The sequence below is a fragment of the Vigna unguiculata genome, chromosome 2 (genome assembly GCF_004118075.2).
Source record: "Vigna unguiculata cultivar IT97K-499-35 chromosome 2, ASM411807v1, whole genome shotgun sequence".
Taxonomy (NCBI): domain Eukaryota; kingdom Viridiplantae; phylum Streptophyta; class Magnoliopsida; order Fabales; family Fabaceae; genus Vigna; species Vigna unguiculata.
The window spans coordinates 268,493-289,725 of record NC_040280.1 but is presented as its reverse complement, the minus strand read 5'-3'; the positions used below and the strand labels follow the sequence as shown (position 1 = coordinate 289,725).

At 37.2% G+C, this 21,233-nt stretch overlaps 2 protein-coding genes across 2 annotated transcripts; both read left to right on the top strand.

Moving 5' to 3' along the window:
* Window positions 1–1,484: 1,484 nt before the first annotated feature.
* On the top strand, window positions 1,485–6,934 carry LOC114173884 (pyrophosphate--fructose 6-phosphate 1-phosphotransferase subunit alpha). The gene is made up of 19 exons (XM_028058544.1): window positions 1,485–1,790; window positions 1,906–2,078; window positions 2,170–2,282; window positions 2,500–2,574; window positions 2,732–2,845; window positions 2,938–3,005; window positions 3,195–3,278; window positions 3,593–3,646; window positions 3,778–3,858; window positions 3,941–4,034; window positions 4,112–4,185; window positions 4,356–4,466; window positions 4,564–4,608; window positions 4,706–4,762; window positions 5,212–5,316; window positions 5,424–5,540; window positions 5,669–5,772; window positions 5,992–6,157; window positions 6,500–6,934. Exons 1-19 carry the CDS (start codon window positions 1,701–1,703, stop codon window positions 6,626–6,628), a joined length of 1,854 nt encoding a protein of 617 aa, XP_027914345.1. The 5' UTR covers window positions 1,485–1,700; the 3' UTR covers window positions 6,629–6,934.
* A 2,593-nt stretch (window positions 6,935–9,527) lies between these two features.
* On the top strand, window positions 9,528–12,960 carry LOC114167349 (pentatricopeptide repeat-containing protein At3g48810). The gene is made up of 2 exons (XM_028052425.1): window positions 9,528–12,381; window positions 12,647–12,960. The coding sequence occupies exon 1, from the start codon at window positions 9,679–9,681 to the stop codon at window positions 11,677–11,679; it is 2,001 nt and encodes a 666-aa protein (XP_027908226.1). The 5' UTR covers window positions 9,528–9,678; the 3' UTR covers window positions 11,680–12,381; window positions 12,647–12,960.
* Window positions 12,961–21,233: the final 8,273 nt, after the last annotated feature.

Here is a 21,233-nt window from a genome sequence, read left to right as displayed (position 1 = left end):
CATCTATATAACTTGGTAAGGATTCAAGTAAGGATCGCATCCTAACACTCTAAGGAGTCAGTTAGTCTCACTTAGAGCGGACTGACTCCTGTGGTGAGAGTAGTAGGAGGCCTGAAATTTATTAAGGGCTAACCTTGTTGGAAATTGATTCATTGTAACACTTGTAACACATAGCTCGGGGTGAGCAGAGGTATCCACCACAAGTGCAAGCATCCGCTGAATCCGACTATGTTATATGTATTCGGATGAGTCGAGTCTTAGTGTATTGTTTGGAAGGTCTTAACATGCTTGTGTGATGTAAGTGAAATGGACCGTGAATATGTATCTGATTACTTTGATGAACTGGTTTTGGCTCTAGCTTACCCTTTGCTTGTTTATTTGCTCTGTATGTTGTTCTTCTACTCTTGCGATGATCATCAATTTATTGATAGGAGCATATGCGAGAGGCATCGTGGTCAGCAGAGGAGAGATGACCCCGCTGCATAGTCTTTTTGGGCTGAACTTCATGTTTCTTTTGGATTCTGTTAGGGCTAGGACCGATGTATTGCTTGACTCCTTAATACTCTATTTCCTCCTGTTAGACTTTTATCTAGTTTTCTTTGGCATCGTGGTGTGCCTAGAATTGTAGGGGTTGTGTCTCAGACCCCAGGGCTGCGCTATTGTACTGTGTGTGACGTTTCTTTTAATTTCGCTTAATAATTAAATGGGATGTTACACTTTTTTTTCCCCATTTTTTTTTCTGAAAATATGATGACGAAAAATATATTTTCTATTTTTTAATTTTAGAAAAAGTTTACCAGGAAAAAATGTCTTTTGAATGATTTTGTTGTCAATATTACTTCTTTAGAAGAATAACAATCTACCCTGTTTGAGTTCTATGTTGGTTTATCAAATCGTTTAATCTGATCATTCAAACTTTTTAGTATAAAAATTTATATATAAACACAAACATCCTAAGGAATATTTTACAATTTGCAAGATTCATCTTCAGGAATTTGCATGTAAAAGAAGTTTCTTTTGTGCTAAACATTTGTTAATTGTTTCAAAACAATTATTTTGTGTATTTCTATTAGGAAAATCATTATACTGTATGAACATTAAAAAACAAGGTAGATTATTCATAATACAAAAAAACACCAGGTGACAATGGAATTTATTGCTATTACTCTTAAAAAAGGAAGTTTCCTATTTTTTTCCAAGTGAACACTGTAATATTTTAAAACAGTTAATAGTGTTGTTAAACAATGAAAAAGTTAAGGCAAAAAGTAGTGTTTTTTTTTTAAACCAAAGAAAGTTAGGGTGAAGATAAACATAACAGGAAGAGGTTATGTTTGTTTTGTTTATCTTCACCAAACTTGTTTAGAGTAATTTATTGAAAAAGAAAAAGAAAAAATGAGAATAAGGAGAATATTCGAATAGCTATATGGTAAAAAGACCCTAATTCGGTGGGCTTGGTTGGTCAGTTCTTGTTGGATAGAGTAGTCATTTGTTTTGAAGAATCAGAGAAAAAAAAAACGAGTTTGGTAGGTGCACTTAAAAGGGTACCCTACCCATCACCCAACTTTCACCACTCAACAACTGCACCAAACCACAATAGTTACACTCACACAGTAGTAGCTTAGAACAACAACAACGTCGGAGTGTGTTTCTTTCGTACGTTTTTTTGTTCTCTCTGTTGAGGCATCAAAGGGGTTGAATCCATGGATTCTGATTATGGTATTCCCAGGGAGCTTTCAGATCTTCAAAAGATTCGGTCTTTGTACCAGCCGGAGCTTCCCCCTTGCCTGCAGGTGCTGGCTGGTTTCAGATCTTGTGGGTTTCAGGGGTTGTGGGAGCAGTGGGGTTTTCAAAGTTTTGATTTTTATTTTTCATTTGGGTGATGACCCTTTTGGCTTTTTTGTTCAGGGAACCACTGTGAGGGTTGAATTTGGTGATGCTACCACCACTGCTGACCCCACTGACGCCCCCACCATCGCCAGGGCTTTTCCTCACACCTACGGACACCCTTTGGCTCACTTTCTCAGGGCCACTGCCAAAGTCCCTGATGCTCAGATCATAACCGAGTTCCCTCCTATTAGGTCTGTGTCTGCTTATCATGTTCGTGTTTCCTGGGCATTGTTATGAATCTGTTTTGATATGAATTTCATAATACTGATTGGGTTGTTGTAGAGTGGGAGTTGTCTTTTGTGGGAGACAATCTCCTGGAGGACACAATGTTATCTGGGGTCTCCACAATGCTCTCAAAATTCATAATTCCAACAGTGTTTTGCTTGGATTTCTTGGTAATTGAATTTATTTGCTCGATGGATCTTCAGCTTTTCTTTTTGTAAACAATGTTGTAATTGGGCGTCTTTACTGTCTTTAGTTTACTTTGAATATTCGTATATCTCATGCTATGTATTACAAACAATAAAAGTGTTTACATTAACCATGAAATACTGTTGTTTGTTTGACAAATGAATAACCAGGTCTGCATTTCCTTGTTTCTTCCAACTGCAGGTGGTTCAGAAGGTCTGTTTGCCCAGAAAACTCTCGAGATAACCGACAGTGTTCTTTCCACATACAAAAACCAAGGTTGGTTGTGGCAGGCGAAGTTTTTTGATGATGGTCATTAGTTAATCAATTGGGTTATTAGCTCCTTATTGGTCAATTGTGGCAAGTGATAATAGCCATTAGTTTATCATTTGTGTTATTAACTATTTGCTGTCTGATTATGGTTGTTGTTTCACAGGTGGTTATGATTTACTTGGCCGGACAAAAGATCAAATTAGGACCACCGAGCAGGTTAATGCTGCGCTTGCAACATGCAACAATTTGAAACTGGACGGCCTTGTCATCATCGGAGGTATGCCTAAGCGTCTTGAACCTTCATGTATCAGTTATTATCATTACATCCTCAAAAGAGGTTTCTAAATGCTGAAATGCATTATCTTTCAGGGGTGACTTCAAACACGGATGCTGCACAACTTGCAGAAACTTTTGCTGTAGCCAACTGCCCCACTAAGGTATTTTTATTCGATGTTTTGAATTTTGTTCATTTTCTGTTAGAGTGGTCTTTACTGAAGCTTTATATTTGGTATCGCTTTTTTGTATTCATAATTAATTAATTTTAATTTGTTTAAGTTTTAGCTGTTCTTTACATCACACTTAATTTCATATAAATTTCCAATTTATGGATTAGTTCGATTCTGCAGGTGGTTGGTGTACCTGTGACTCTTAATGGAGATCTTAAAAACCAGTTTGTGGAAACGAATGTTGGTTTTGATACAATTTGTAAGGTATTTTTCTTGTGATTAAGACATTTATTCATAATATAAATATTATTTTTGCGTTAACATATGGTAGATCACAGTATATTTACTATTCTAAATACTTTGTATGGAAAACATGATTTTATGTAACTGGTAATCTTGACACTGTATACCATCTACCATAAAATTTGATAATGGCTTAATTATTTTCATCATGACACGGCCATGTGTGAGAATTTTTCCCCTCTCTTCAGGGCATTTTGTTTGATAAAATGATTGCACATGCTATGAAATAATGAGCAATTGAAGTACCAGTAAAATTTTACTTTCTGTTTACTCAGGTCAATTCTCAGCTCATCAGCAATGTCTGCACTGATGCACTGTCTGCAGAGAAGGTAATGAGTCTAATGTATCTTGCATGATTTTCTTTGATATCATTGTGTGTACGCGTGTGTATAAATTTGTAAAAGGGTAGGCATTGCTACTTTCATTAGTTTTCTTTTCATTACTTTCTTTCGTTTTCCAGTATTATTATTTTATCCGTCTTATGGGGCGCAAGGCATCACACGTTGCTTTGGAATGCACTCTCCAGTCCCATCCAAACATGGTGTGTATTATTGTCTCACATCATTTATGCTTATTTTGTTATGGTTCCATGCTTACATTTATCTTTAATACGTTTTATGCAGGTAATTCTTGGTGAGGAGGTTGCTGCATCAAAGCTGACCCTTTTTGAAATAACAAAACAGATTACTGATGCAGTTCAGACTAGGGCAGAGCAAGGTTTGAACAATCTGAATTGCCTCTTTATATATATGTGTGTATTGAGATCTAATGTCACATTCCTCTGTTTTTCTCAGACAAATACCATGGAGTAATCCTCCTTCCAGAAGGGCTGATAGAGAGCATTCCTGAAGTGTATGCACTCTTGAAGGTATAAACTCCTCTTTCTCGATGGTCAAGTATACATTGTAGACTGTTGAAGCATCATAAACTGATAGTTTCTCTCATTGTGTTTATATATTAGTTTTGCAATTTTCGTCTCTTGTGGGAGAGATTAACCATAATCTAATCTGTTCCTTCCAATACCTTTTTGTACCTCAGGAAATTCATGGATTACTCAGACAAGGTGTTGCTGTTGACAAGATATCTTCTCAGCTTTCACCATGGGCATCTGCTCTATTTGAATTTTTGCCTCCCTTTATTAGGAGACAGGTAAACTCATCTACCATGCTGAACACCAGCTGGTATTTTGTCAATTTAGTTCTAAAGTCTATGATAGAAAATCTGACTATGATCTTCAATACTGCAGTTGCTCCTTTACCCTGAATCCGATGACTCAGCACAGTTATCACAGGTAATAATCACAAGAAGATACTTTGCTTGTATGAATTGATAGAGAATTTCAGATTCCTTCATTCATGTCTCTGTTCTTCCTTTGTAATGATTTGCAGATTGAAACTGAGAAATTACTAGCATATCTTGTGGAAGCAGAGATAAACAAGCGCCTGGTATGGTCACTCAATCTCTGTTCCATTCTCTCCCCAATACTCCTTCCTTTTACTTGACTCTCCATCATCTTTGTACTTCTAATGATTATTAACATGAGTTTATTTGTTTGTGATCTCTGCGATGCATATTTTGATTTAAATAGGCAACCCTGTCTGTCGTGCACATGCTTTGTCACAGTTTACCATGGAACTCTTTTTATTCCTTTTCTATTCCTTGTGATTTATAAAGTAAGAACATTTTCTCTTTGAATATCATCATGAAGGGTCAACTATGTCAGTTATGAATGATATAATCTTGAGCCATACTTTATATGATGACTATCTTGATTAATTTCATTTTGTTGATGGTTTGAAAAACATTGTAGAGCTGTCTTTGCTTTTAGTGACTTAAAGGTAAATTTTCCACGGCTGTGTTGACATTTAAAATATTTTCTTGTTCCTTTTGACAGAAAGAAGGCACATACAAGGGAAAGAAGTTCAATGCCATCTGCCACTTTTTTGGTTACCAAGCTCGTGGATCGCTACCATCAAAATTTGACTGTGATTATGCATATGTATGTTGATTCAGTAATCTCCCTTTGTTTATTAGCTCTTGTAGTCAATATCATCTGAAAGTGTTTCCCATTCAAACTTTTGTTATTAACCTTTGATATCATTGCAGGTCCTTGGACACATCTGCTACCATATACTGGCCGCAGGTCTTAATGGATACATGGCAACTGTAACCAACCTGAAGAATCCTGTAAACAAGTGGCGATGTGGGGCTGCTCCAATCGCAGTATGTCATTATTATCATTATTTTTCTTGTATTATTTACTTTATGTTTATTTATGATGATAGCTTTGTGTCATATCTCAATGCTTTCCATGGTAGAGACTCATGGATTTTGCCTCTGGTGAACTTTAGGCTATGATGACTGTGAAGCGATGGTCTCCAAATCCAGGAGCCACATCGATTGGAAAACCTGCTATTCATCCAGCTACCGTGGACTTGAGAGGCAAAGCTTATGAGTAAGTTTTCTTGTCATGTTGTGTGATGCATGTGTGCATATATACCTTTACATGGAATATAAGTCTTTTGCTAGAGATTTTATTTGAAAATCAGTAAGTTCACATACATGGATTAAACATTTACTTGACAATAGTAATCAGCTTGCTTGGTCTCATTTCTTTGTAGTGTTTCTATTGAGGGCATTTCTCTGACTGATGCATGATTTTTTTTGGTTGCAGGCTGTTGAGACAAAAAGCAGCAAGCTTTCTCATGGATGATATTTACAGAAATCCAGGTCCACTTCAGTTTGATGGTCCTGGTGCAGATGCCAAAGTCATAACTCTCTCTGTTGAAGACCAGGACTACATGGGCCGCATTAAGAAGCTTCAGGAGTACCTTGAACAGGTCTTGCCTATAAAAACTTTCATTTTTACAGAACTAGAGCACAAGCCAAACTTTTGCAGAACCTTATATAGAGCTAGTTTTTACATTAACATTTTCTTTATGGTTATTGCTACCTTTTTATGGAGTTAGGACCTAGTTCTTGAGTACCAAGTTAACTCTTGATCAGCATGTTTTGTTGGTATGAGGCATAACATTGTCAAAGAGTTGTTTACTTTCTATGCTGCATCACTCTAAAAACTTAAACTATCAACCAGTCAGAAATCATCATATAGCATTATGGTAGTTATCATTGAAGGTAAAACTATTTTCTCATTCTGATGGAATTTGTCCTTAAAATTTCAGGTCCGAACCATTGTAAAACCAGGGTGCCCTCAGGAGGTTTTGAAGGCGGCGCTCAGCGTGATGGCGTCGGTGACTGAAGTTCTGGCAGCCATGTCAACCACTTCTACGAACAGTCTGGCAGCCCTTTGAGAGGAGCAGATGGAAGTTGTATTCTTTTCCAAAATTTTCAGGCCTAAGGTTTAGTTTCTTCATTTTGTAGCCATGGAAGTAGCTGATGATTGGAAATAAGTTAGATCTGACATGGTGCATGTCAAGGGTGAGATTATACTGTAGTCAAAGTTTTGGCTGTGTTCCCAAATATTTTTTTGTTTTTTCAAGACATGAGAGTTCATTCCATGTGAGACAATGTTTGATAATTTAGCTTGGTGCTTAAGATTGTTACTGTTTTGTTATCTTTGTTCTTCCTAGGACATTTCTCTTTTCATATTCTGATCTTATGTTTTTGTTCCAAACGTTTATATCCCAAAGTGAAATTCCAGCCCTTTAAATTCTAGCATTCAGAACTAGCACGTGATTTATTACATGTTGCTTTTAGAACTTTGCATCTGCGACCGAACACGTGGAAAGTGCTCTGCTTTTCTATAGGAGAATGATACCATTAATGTTGACCAAGTTTCCTAATAATTATGCAATATTCACCTTTCTATGATGCAAGAATAAGAAAATAATTCTTTTCATAAGTTTAAATTAATCTATATACTTGTTTAAATTAATTTTTTTGAGATATTATGAGAGGGCTATTACATATTAGCTTTAACTAATATATAAATTAGTTTTTTTGTTTCTATTTTAGTAAGAATTTACAGAAAAGTTTCTCTAAATAAATCTTAAGTCGTTTTGATTAAAGAAATCAATAAAAGATATTTCTCTTCCACCCAGTATTAAATTAAGGTTAAAATACTTTCTTGGTCCATGTTTTTGTTGAAAAATTTCAAATAGGTTCTAAGATTTTTTTTTAGTCTCCCATATTTTTATAAATGTGTAATAATTAAGCTTATTCCGTTAGTATGGTGTTAATGGTGTTAAAGATATGTCACGTGTCAGCTTCTCATTTTTTTGAATTTTTTTGAATTTTTTTTGAATTTTTTTAATTTTTTTTGAAAATTATTCATGTCATGTGTCACATCAATATTGTGTCACGTGTCAAGTCAGTAAGGTAACACGTGTCAAGTCATTATTTGAATCTTAATTTGATCTATATATTTGTTATTGTAATTATATTTCAGTCCATTTTTTTTTAATTTTCAATTTCATCCTCTCCAAATTGAAATCAAATTTAACTTTTATATAAATGTTATAATGATATTTTTATTAAACATTTTAATAATATAAGTTTATTTTATATTTTGTTTTAAAATTTTAAAATATTTATTTTAACTTGTTATAAAATTGTTTTAAATAATTTATATACAAATGTTAGAGTTGGTTTAAAATTAACAATTTTATAAATTTAAATATAAAATTTTAAAACAATTTTGTAAAAAGTTAAAATAAATATATTTAAAAAATTTTAAAAAAATGGACTGAAATACAATAAAAATAACAAATATATGGACCAAATTGAGATTCAGATAATGATTTGACACGTGTCACCTTACTGACTTGACACGTGGCACAATATTGACGTGACACGTGTCATGAATAATTTTCAAAAAAAAATTCAAAAAATTCAAAAAAATGTGAAGCTAACACGTGGCACATCTTTAACACCGTTAACTCTATACTAACAGAATGACGGAATGGACCTAATTGTTACACATTTTCAAAAATATGGACCTAATTGAGACTAAAAAAAAATCTTAGGACTTATTTGAGATCTTTAACACCGTTAACTCTATACTAACGGAATGACAGAATGGACCTAATTGTTACACATTTTCAAAAATATGGACCTAATTGAGACTAAAAAAATCTTAGGACTTATTTGAGATTTTTCAACAAAAACATGGACCAAGGAAGTATTTTAACCTATTAAAGTATATACCTAATTGTAGTTTTAGTTCATGTATTTACCAAATTTACAGTTTTGGTTTGGAGAATTTTATTATTTTGCGTGTTGAAGTGATTGTTATGTTTATTTTAAAAATAATAAAATACGATATGCGGTAAATATATTATATATGAATATTAAAAATTTACAATAAGTTTTAAAAATATAATAAATATATGATTATTATTGTGCGAATCTAAATTAAAACTATATGTACTAAAGTTGTCAACATAAAAAATATAAATTATTGTTATTATACAAGTATTATTATAAGAAAACTCTTAAAGAATGATCAATTTTAATAACAAAAAATATGTTAGAAACCAATTTTCTAATTAGAGATCAATTGTTTTGGTAGCCAAAACTTTGGTAACTAATGTTAATGATCAATTTATAAACCAATTCATAATAAAGATTATTTTAATTATCAATTTATAGATCAATTATAATTTTTTTTAACTATTTTAGTTGTCAATAATTTTTAAATTTTAAATTGATACTTAAATTGGTCACTATATAGTGACTAATTATTTTTTGTCATTGATATTGGTCATTAACAATGATTTCATGTATTGTACTACGATTTGATAAATTAGATACTTTGCTAATAAGTATCGATAAAGTATCTTAAAGTATCAAACACGAATACATATAAGATACATATACGTGACCCTAATTGAAATATCGATTGCACCGTGTATATATATATATATATATATATATATATATTAATTTTAATTATATTCTAAAATTAAATAGAATAGAAAATAAAAATACATTATCCAAATAGTAAAAGTGATTGCACCGTATCTTAATAACATCAAATATTATAAGTTATCTACATATTTTAAGAGTATAATTTTTTGCATATTTATAATTATTCTTTCATAAATATCATTCAAATTTCTTCTAATCTTGCCTACTTATGTCTAAAATAACAAAATAACTACCTAAAATTGAGTAAAATTATAAATATTTAAAAAAGTTTTAGGACTAAAAAGTATATTTGCATTAAATAAAGTTATTTAAATGAAAAAAATATAGGTGCAGTGACAGAGTAAAAATTGGTGCTTCACTTCTCCAAGATTCTCTGTCAGGAAAACGCAGCGTAGGCCATAGTTTCCCCGATCACAAGTTCGCATTCCGTTCTCCAGTATTCCTTCGATTTCATTAACCTAAAAGCCATACAATGTACCTGAAAGACGGTTATTCCCTTTTACTAAAACATCGCAAACCGTCAATCCCCTTCGTGCTCCCCACGCGCCACCTCGAACCACCACCCTCCTCCCCCATACCCGAGCCCCACGTCGCCCAAGCGCTTAGCCGCGAGCATGACGTCACGCGCGCGCTCGAATACTTCCAACACGTGGCCACTTCCACGGTCTTCAAGCACACACCTTTAACCTACCACATCATGATCGAGAAACTTGGAAGAAGCAACGTTGAAATCGACAGCATCCACTATCTTCTTCAGCAGATGAAAATCGAAGGCGTTCCGTGTTCTGAGGACTTGTTCATATGCGTTTTGAACTCTTACAAGAGAGCTGGGTTGGGCGAGCGGGCTCTGAAGTTGTTTTACAGGATCAAGGAGTTTGGGTGTAAGCCCACTGTGAAAATTTACAATCACTTGCTCGATGCGCTTGTTGGTGAAGCTGAAAACAGGTTTCACGCCATTGGGGCTGTTTATGAGAACATGAAAGGTGAAGGGTTGGAGCCTAATGTGTTTACTTACAATATTCTTTTAAAGGCACTGTGTAAAAATGGGAAGGTGGATGGTGCCTGCAAGCTGCTTGTGGAAATGTCCAAGAGAGGGTGTGTCCCGGATAAGGTCAGTTACACGACGGTTGTGGCGGGGATGTGTAGGGATGGTCGGGTGGATGAGGCGAGGGAGGCGGCGAAGAGATTTGGGGTGGAGAGTGTGGTGTCTGTTTGCAATGCTTTGGTTTGTGGATTGTGCAAGGAGGGGAGAATTGGGGAGGTGTTTGGTTTGGTGAATGAGATGGTGGTGAAAGGGGTTGATCCTGATGTTGTGAGTTACTCTAGTGTCATTAGTTGCCTTTCGGATATTGGGGAGGTTGAGTTGTCGCTCGCGATTTTCGGGCAGATGGTGAGGAGAGGTTGCAGGCCAAATGTTCACACTTTTAGTTCTTTGATGAAAGGTCATTTCTTTGAAGGGAGAGTGGGGGAGGCGGTTGGGTTGTGGAGGTTTATGGTGTTGGAGGGGGTTCGGCCGAATGTTGTTGCATACAACACGCTGTTGTATGGCCTGTGCTGTAATGGGAATGTGGATGAGGCTGTGATGGTTTGTGATCGGATGGAGAAGGATTGGTTTTGCAGGCCTAACGTGACCACGTATAGTACAATTGTTCATGGGTTTGCGAAGGCTGGCGATTTGCAGGGCGCTTCTGAAACGTGGAACAGGATGATAGATTGTGGGGTTCGGCCTAATGTGGTGGTGTACACCTCCATGGTGGATGTTCTTTGTAAGAATTCTATGTTTGACCAGGCTTATCGGCTTATTGATAATATGGTTGCTGATGGTTGTCCTCCTAGTGTTGTTACATTCAACACGTTTATCAAGGGCTTGTGTCGTGGAGGGAGAGTGCAATGGGCTTTGCGTGTGGTTGATCAGATGCAGAGTTATGGGTGTTTTCCTGATATAAGATCCTATAACGAATTGTTGGATGGGCTGTTTTGTGCAAATGGTTTTAGAGAAGCTTGCGAGCTTATTAGAGAATTGGAAGAGAGGAAGGTGGAGCTAAATTCTGTCACTTACAACACTGTTATGTATGGATTTTCTAGTCATGGAATGCAGGAATTGGTTTTGCAGGTTTTGGGGAGAATGTTGGTAACTGGCGTGAAGCCAGATGCAGTTACGGTTAATATAGTTATTTATGCATACTCCAAACTGGGTAAGGTTAAAACTGCCATGCAGCTTTTGGATAAAATAACAGCGGGAAAGGAATTCTGTTCCGACATAATAGCACACACTAGCCTCTTGTGGGGCATATGCAATTGGTTAGGCATTGAAGAGGCAGTTGTTTATCTAAATAAAATGTTAAATAATGGAATATTTCCCAATATTGTCACTTGGGATGTGCTGGTACGAGGCTTCTTTAACAAATTGGGTCATATGGGACCAATCCGCATCTTGGATGATATCTTGGGCAATGGACAATATAGTATATGATTTTTCAGCTTCTTCTAAGGTAAAATATTGGCCTTCAGATATTTTCAACCATATGCAACAGATGACCATGTCTCTGTACGGTGTACACCTAGTTTAGAGCAGGAGCAAGTAGGTGGAATGAATGTGATTGGAAATATCACTTGGTGAGATATCGTATGTTTGGATCCCAGAAACTGGTTCTGACTTTTGAGGGATAGAGATAACAAAAGACAGAAAGGAATGAAAAACGAATGTTTAGGCAGTATCTATTAAATTATAGGTAAAGAATTGAAGAAGTTTATCCTTAAAGGGGTTTCCTCTTTCAAAAGCAGAGTTGAAGCTTAGTTTCCCAATTTATAATGATCCCGAGATTTCTCCCTCTTCTGCCTTCTCTTTAAACTAATTCCGATAGATGGAGAATCCAGTCTGGATAGGCTAGTTCACTAGCCAAACTGGTGAACTGGTTATCAGTCAAGCCATCATTGGAAACAAGTGGAGTGAAAACGGATGCACTTGTTGCATTCAACAATTTGAAACTTGATGACGAGCTTGTTATCATTGGGGGTATGCTTAATCATCTTGGAACTACATGTATGATTGATTACCTTTGCATTCTCCAAAGAGGTTTCTGAATGTTGAAATACAGTATCTTTAAGGGGTGACATAAAAACCGATGGTGGGCGGCATGCACCAACATTTGCTGCAGCAAAATGCCCCAGCGAGGTATTTTTACTAGTTGTTTTGGATTCTGTTTATTTTGTCTTGTACACAGACGCAAAAGAGTTGTATTTACTAGAACTTTCTATTTGGGCATTTGCCACTTCTTTGGTTATCAAGCTCGTGGATCTCTACCATCAAAATTTGACTATGATTACGCATATGTATGTTGATTCAGGAATCTCCCTTTGTTTATTAGCTCTTCTCGTCAATTTCATCTGAAAATGTTTCCCATTTCCATTTTTGTTAATAACCTTTGATATCATTGCAGGTCCTTGGACACATCTGCTACCATATACTGGCCGTGGTCTTAATGGGTACATGGCAACCGTAACTAACCTGAAGAATCCTGTAAACAAGTGGCGATGTGGGGCTGCTCCAATCGCAGCTTGTCATTGTTACCATTATTTTTCTTGTATTATTTAATTTATGGTTATTCTACACTTTTCTTTTTATTCTTCTTAATATCATTTTGATTCACTAGCAAAACACCTTTAACATGACCTTGTCTTATCAAATTTCTCTCCTTATAGACATATAGATCATGTAACCAGTAATCTTAGAAAGATCCTTTGCATTTTCTAACAAGACCATAGATGTTTCATACTTCACTTTGTTTCATAATTCATTATGCTTTAGAGGATTCTAATATCAACTATTAAAATTATAGTAAAAGAATAAAATAGAAAAGAAAGGAAGAGAGAGTAAGGTGAAAAATTTTGAGCTCCAAGGAAGGAATCTAATATTTTATTTACAAACAGCGTTATATATTTACATTTATATTGATTGAAAGAGTAAAAACAGACTCAAAGATTAACAGATATAGTTAATAAGTAACTTACTTTCACCTCAACTAAAAGTAGTAATAAATATAGATGGCAGTTGCTTCTCTATTAAAAGTGCTAATTCACTATCACTGAAATTATTCAGAAACTGAAAAAATATACATAGTCACAAATAACAATAAATAGAGTAAATATCTATGGTGGTTTCTCTCTTAGCCCTATCAATGGATATCTACTTAGCTTTTGAATATGCCAAACACAGAAAGACCACGCAAAGTACTTCTATTGAATAAGAACGATGAGTAAACAATTCAATTAACAGGTGACGAGGGAGTAGTTAAATGATTGAGTAAACAATTCAATTAATAGGTGGTGATGGAGTATATATAAATGATGAACCTCCATGGCTTTGTTTTCATGTAATTCTTCCATGCAGGTCACATGATGAGATGCCTCAAACCAAGGGACCTACAACAAGAGCCATGGCTAGGAGAATACAAGAGGAATGAGTCTTAGATGCGCATGCAAGGCCTAAGATGAACTTCACATGAGTCAGGGAAGATGTGAAGACCTAGCCTAGGACTTTTTGCTTGTAAATACTATATTAGGATTTTATTTTGGGCTTTTTATTTTAGGTCCAGTAGAATAGGGTTTTCTTGGGCCATGTATTGGGCCTTAGAGGAAATTGAGCTTTAGAAGTAATTTTGGACCAAAAAGGGGAATTGGACCAAATGGGCTGAGAGTAGTGCATCTACTCTAGAGAAGTCTACAAGCTTCTCAAAATTGCTCTCCAAGGATGAGAGTTAGCTTCCCATGGCAAGACAAGTGTGACTTGCTTAGGTGACAAGTCACACCTCCCACATGCTCCTTTTTGGCTTCAAAATTCAACTTTCTAGACTCCTTTTTCCTTCAACTTTTTGGAGACTCCTTGGTCTCATTTTAGCCTATAAATAGAAGGTTTTGGACATGTATTTTTGAGCTTCAAATTGAGTAATGAATTGCTGCCCAAATTTGTGCACAAATATCTTTTGAGCTCACCTTAGAGTAAACTCTTCTCTAGTTTAATCTAGTCTTCTTCCTTAGGAGTTGGCCTCACCTCTCTTAAGAATCCTTTCACCTACACCAAACCAAACACCTTAAGCTTCTTTCCTTCATACTTCCGCATCCAACACCATCCATGACGCCTCCATTCTTCATGCAAGCTTCAATGGAGATAAGAAGAAGCCATCATGTGGTATCATGAGCCTCGGTTGCTCTCGGTTTTAGTGATTTAAGTGCTTCTTCTCCATTTTTCTTTCAATTTCGTGTTGTTCATCCCTTCTTCTACTTGTCTTGGTGTTTTTGTTCCTTTTATTTTGAGTATTCATGTCTTTTTACTTTGGTTCATCTTCATTTGCTTCATCTTGAACCATCCTTGTGTGCTTTAGGTGTTCTATTTGGTTTCTACCGTTTACTTTTCATTTTAATTGAGTAATTGTTGTTTTTGTTCGGTTTATTCCCTTGTTCTTGAGTTTATTTTGATTTTAAGATCCATATGTTTTGTCTAGAGTCATGTTTAGTCCATATATGTCATTAATTCCTTGTTTAACTTTTATTTTGCTTTGAATTTGTTGGTGATGTGCTGCTAAATTCTCTTTCAGATTTGAGTGCAGTTTTTAATCCTTAAAAAAATGAACACTCTCTTCTCTCTTGGAGCCAAGGAAATGAACCTTCATGTAAGACTTGTGAAAATTAATTAATTAAATAAATAAATAATTAATAAATGTGGGTAGTGGGAGCCTTTATGGAATCTAATTTTGACTTGTATGATGTGGAGAAGTACTAGCTCAAATGGTTGAGAGTACTTTATTATGTGAAAGGACTTAGGTTCAAGTCTAATGTATGCCATTAACAATATGCTTGATCATGTTGGTTGATTATTATTTTATTTTATTATTATTTTATTATAATTATAATGATAATGATAATGATAATGATAATTATAATTAAAATTATAATCACAATCATAATGATAATTATAATAATAATAATAAGTATTATTATTTCTATTATTCTTATTATTCTTATTATTATTAATTTTATTTTATTTAATTATTATTATTACAATTACTATCATTTTTATTTTTATTTTTTATTTTTTATTTTTTATTTTTTATTATTATTAATTTCATTTTATTTTATAAATATATTTATTAGTATTATTATTTTATTTTACTATTATTTTATTATCATTTTTTGTTTTATTGATTATTTTATTATTATTATTATTATTTTATTTTATTAATATTACTGTTTTACTGTTATTTGTAAGACCCAATATTTTCTGTCCTTATGTTTAAAGACTGTCCCAAATCTAATTAAGCCTAAGGACTGGTGTAACATCTCTAAGAAATATTACTGATATTTAATAAATAAAATTCGAAATACAATAAGTGTCGCATTTAATATAAACTATTTCCCAAAACACGGGAAATTTAAAACTTTCATACATAAAGCCATAAAACCAGGAGTCCATAATTCATAAAACTGAAATAAAAGTCAATGGCTCCTGTCAGGTTTACATAATATTCTCAAAGATAAAATAATAAACATATAACATATGTATCTACAAAATTTTCCATGCTAGCACTCGCTCCGAGTCTAAGCATCTCCTGGCCCACTTGTCACATCATCTGCTTCCGGATAACAAGTTATCCGATCATCGCCACACACACACAGAAAGGGTGAGCTATGCACAACATATAAAAACAAAACATGAATATAAATATGTTTCCCAACCCAAAATAACATAACTAAATTCATAATTTCCAAATCACCCAAACCATGACCTCATAGTCCTTCATGAATCATATGCATGAACTAGGTCTTGGGACTTCTCTGTGCTCCCACGAAACTAACTCATTCGTGGTCCAACCCTATGAGCCTATCCCGCTCATAGTCCTGCCCTACAGACTCCTCGTCTGTAGTAAAACATCCAAGTCTCACACTTGGACCCTGGCACACACGCAATCACCATACTATGGACTCCTCGCCCAATAGTAGCCAATGGGAACCCAACAATTCCTTGCCCATCGTCCACCCGACACATGCAATCACCATACTAAGGACTCCTCGCCCATTAGTAGCCGACGGGAACTCAATGAGTTCCATGCCCATCATGTGTCCAACCACCGAGCACATCCCAGACCCCTACTGGACTTAGTCCTTCAAGCCCAAACACAACACATATGCATAAACATCCTACACATAGGATCAAAGACCCAAATCGCACATACAAACACACACCCAACATGGCATTTCACACATACTCACTTAAGCTAGGGACTCTCGCCCAAGCTAGACCCTCAGTCTCGCTTAGGCTAGTCTGCCTCGCCTGGGCGAGCCCAAAACAACAACATAGTCACGTTATTTCGCTTAGGCGAGATCCCCTCGCTTAGGCGAGATCATCTCTCGCCCAAACAACTAATTAAATCTCGCCTGGGCTAAAATGCAAGCAGAACATCTCTCATGACCATGACATCTCGCTTAGGCGAGGCCATCTCGCCTGGGCGAGGCCATCTCGCCTGGGCTAGACCCTGGTTCGCTCAAAACCCAGAAAACCCTCGCCTGGACGAGAAGTCGCACTCAACACGCGCAACTTCCTCACTATCTCACTTAGGCGAACCTCCCTCACCTGAGCGAGAGTCTGTGTCGCTCAAAACCCATCCTCTTCGCCTGAGTGAGACGCTCGTATGGCAATAGGGTATGCGTCTTTGCCAAGCTCGCCTGAGCGAGAAATGCAGACTCCTTCACTGATCACGCACTCAACTCATTCCAACGTTGCTCAATTCGAACACTAAAACGTACCAAACATAATTTCGATCATACCAAATCAATTTGCACAATTTACCACATTGCATTGGCATAGCATAGACGCCAGAAAGTCCCCAAATTCCAAGTTCTACCCCATTTCCGCATATACCATGTATAACCCCTCTTTTCATGCATTTAGTCCAAAATTCAAAACACAGCAGTACCAAAATTCACAACCCCAATTTCCATCATATGCATCAACAATTTCAGCACATAATTCCATCAAAACATACAATACACACAAAAACACGAATTTTGGGTTCAGCTCCCCTAACCTGGAATGTGTGATCAAAATTATGAAGACAGGACCCCCTTGATTCACGATTTCCCTCTTGCTTCAGCCCTTTGCACACTCAAAACCTCCTCTCACAGTCTCAATTTCGTGTTCTTTCTATAGCAGCTCACCACAATTACCAAAACCCTTCCTTTTTTCTTAAACTTTGGCTTTTATAGGTGCCTTTAAAATAGGTTTTAAAAATAAAACGAACTTGGGCTTAGGGTGGGTTTTAATTCCTCTTAATGTTAATTATTTGATAGTTTTCCAACCCTCGGAATATGGGTGTCTGATCCTTATGGACTAACTGGAAGGATACAATGTCCTTTCTAGGAGTATTGCTGCTGTCTTTTTTGCAGCTTTTGTCGTTGCTTGGCTACCCTCTCTATCTTTCCACATTCACTCCAAATCAAATTTTAAATTTAGTAAAAATAAAGGTTAAGTTCTGTCTACCAAGGTTTTGAACCCGTGACCTTCCACTCACAAGGCCAAAGCACTACCACTATGCCAATTCCCATTTAATGATATACACAATCAACATAAGTTTACATTTCAAATTCCACGCTCTTACATATTATCAAAAATAAATCATAAAACAACAACACATAATTGGCATACATAGGACTCAAACCCAAGTCCTCTCACGGAATCAAGTACTCTCAACCACTTGAGCTAGTGCTTTTCCACATCACATTAAACCACAATTAATGTCATAAAGACGCCTTCTACCCGCATTTATTAATTAATTAATTATTTAATTAATTAATTTTCTCGGGTCTTACAATTCCCCCACCTTTAAAAGTTTTCGTCCTCGAAAATATGACTTACCAGTAAAGAGGTGAGGATAGGACTTCCTCATGAGATCTTCCATCTCCCAAGTCATCTCTTGGTTGCCTCGTCCTAGAGAACCTTCACAGTCTGAATCTCCTTCCCTTTGAGCTGTTTGACTTGAGAATCTAGAATCCTCACCGGTCCAACTCCAAGAGTTAGGTTCTCACGCACTTGAACATCATCCTGCTCCAGCACATGAGTAGGATCTGCCTCGTACTTCCTCAAATGTGATACATGGAAAACATTGTGCAGGTTTCCCAAGTGCGGTGGCAATGCAATCTCGTACGCCACCGGTCCAATTGGCCTTGTGATCTGATATGGACCGATGAATCGAGGGGTCAACTTCCTCGACTTCAATGCTCTCCCAATACCTGCTATAGGTGTAACTCTGAGGAATACGTGGTCACCAGCCTCAAACTCAAGTGGCCTCCTCCTCTTATCTGCGTAGGATTTCTGTCGACTCTGAGTTGCATGCATCCGTTCCTGTATTACCCTTACCTTCTCAGTGGTCTGTTGTAAGAACTCTGGACCAAGTACCACAGCCTCCCCATCCTGCTGCCAACACAAAGGTGTTCGACACCTCCTGCCATACAAGGCCTCGTAAGGTGCCATCCCAATGTTGGAATGGTAGTTGTTATTATAAGTGAACTCCACCAGTGGTAGCACATCACTCCATATCCCGAGATGATCCAGAACACACGTTCTCAATAAATCCTCCAGCGACTGTATGGTTCTCTCAGACTAACCATCCATCTAAGGATGATATGCCGAGCTCATTCTCAACTGAGTGCCCAAAGTGTTCTGCAATGACTGCCAAAACCTCGAGGTAAACCTCAGATCTCTATCCGATATGATACTCTCAGGCACACCATGTAATCTGACTATTTCCCTGACGTACAATTCTGCCAGTTTATCTAGAGACATCTTCTGATTAATAGGTAGAAAGTAAGTGCACTTCGTCAATCTATCCACTATTACCCATATAGAATCATGTCCCTTCACTGACCTCAGTAGATGAGTAACAAAATCCATGGAAATGCTGTCCCATTTCCACTGAGGAATCTCAAGAGGCTCCAACGTACCACTTGGCCTCTAATGCTCTATTTTCGCTTTCTGACACACTAGACAGGATGCCACATAATCTGCCACATCAGTTTTCATACCAGTCCACCAAAAAGTCGCCTTCAAGTCCTTGTACATCTTAGTCATACCTGGGTGTATGCTAAGACGACTCTTATGCCCTTCATCCAAGAGCATTTTCCTCAATACCCGACTGCTGGGTATACACACCCTCTCTCTGAATCGCAGGATGCCATCTCTACCCATCCTGAAGTCTTTTCTCTTCTTTGTGCCCAACTCACTAATGATATGCTGCAATTCCTGATCCTTACCCTGTTCCACCCGAACCTCATCCAAGAACTCATTAGTGATCCTCAATATGCTGCACCGTATGTGATCTGTCTCCATATCCAATCCCAGATTCATATCTCGTAGCTTTTCGATCAACTCCAACTCCTTAATCATCATGGCTGACACATGAGATTTCTTCCTGCTCAGAGCGTCTGCTACGACATTAGCCTTACTAGGATGGTATAACAGCTCAAAGTCGTAGTCCTTCAGGTATTCCATCCAGCGCCTCTGCCTCATATTCAATTCCTTCTGATCAAACAAGTATTTCAAGCTCTTGTGATCACTGAATACCTGAAACTGTGCCCCATACAAGTAGTGCCTCCATGTTTTGAGAGCAAAAACCACCGCCGCCAATTCTAAATCAGTTGTAAGATAGTTTTTCTCATGCACCTTCAGCTGACGAGATGCATAAGCAATAGGCCGTTTCTCCTGCATCAACATACAACCTAGACCCTGGTATGAAGCATCACAGTATACCTCAAACGTCTTGGCGGTGTCAAGAATAGCTAATATGGGTGCAGTGGTCAATCTCTTCTTCATATCCTCAAAACAGACCTCACACTCGTCTGTCCAAGAGAAAAGCTAGTCCTTCCTAGTGAGTTGAGTCAAGGGACTCACCAGCTTGGAGAACCCCTCCACAAACTGCCTGTAATAACCTGCCAGACCCAAGAAGCTCCTCACATCAGTAACTGTGTGTGGTCTCTCCCACTTCACCACTGTCTCAATCTTTGCTGGGTCTACTGCTATGCCTTGGGTTGAGATTACATGGCCCAAGAACTGTACCTCATCCAGCCAAAACTCACACTTTGACAGCTTCTTATACAGTTTATGCTCTCTGAGAATTCCTAGCACCACTCTCAGATGATCTGCATGTACATCCCGACTCTCCGAGTATATCAGTATGTCGTCAATGAACACGACAACAAACTGATCCAGGTATGGTCGGAATATCCTGTTCATGTAGTCCATGAAAATAGCAGGAGCATTTCTCACCCCGAACGACATCACTACATACTCATAATGCCCGTAGTGTGATCTGAATGCCGTCTTCTGCACATCCTTTGGTTTGACCAAGATCTGATGATATCCAGACCTCAAGTCAATCTTAGAGAACACTGCGGCTCCCCTCAGGTTATCCAGCAGATCATCTATCCTCGACAGCGGATACTTATTCTTTATGGTCAGCTTATTCAACTGACGGTAATCCACACATAACCTTGAACTGCCATCCTTCTTGTTTACTAGGAGTACCGGTGCTCCCCAGGGTGACGCGCTTGGCCGAATGAACTTCTTCTCAAGCAAATCTTCAATTTGCATCTTCAACTCAGCCAACTTCGCTGGTGCCATTTTATAGGGCGCCATGGATACTGGGCTAGCTCCAGGGATGAGATCAATGGAGAAATCCACATCCCTACTCGGTGGTAACTCGGGTATTTCATCTGGAAACACGTCTGCATACTCCTCCACGACTAGAATCACACTGATCTTCTCGGCGGTACTATTCTTCTCTGCATGAGCCACTATCATAAAGCAGGTGGCTCCAGCTTCTGCTTCGTTTATCGCCCTCTGAGCCGAGATTAGCTCCAATCCTTCATGTTCTGGGAATACCAAACTGCGCCGTCCACAATCAATTATGACGTGATTGTTAGACAACCAGCCCATCCCCAAGATTACATCCAGTCCCTCCAAAGGCAAGCACACCAAGT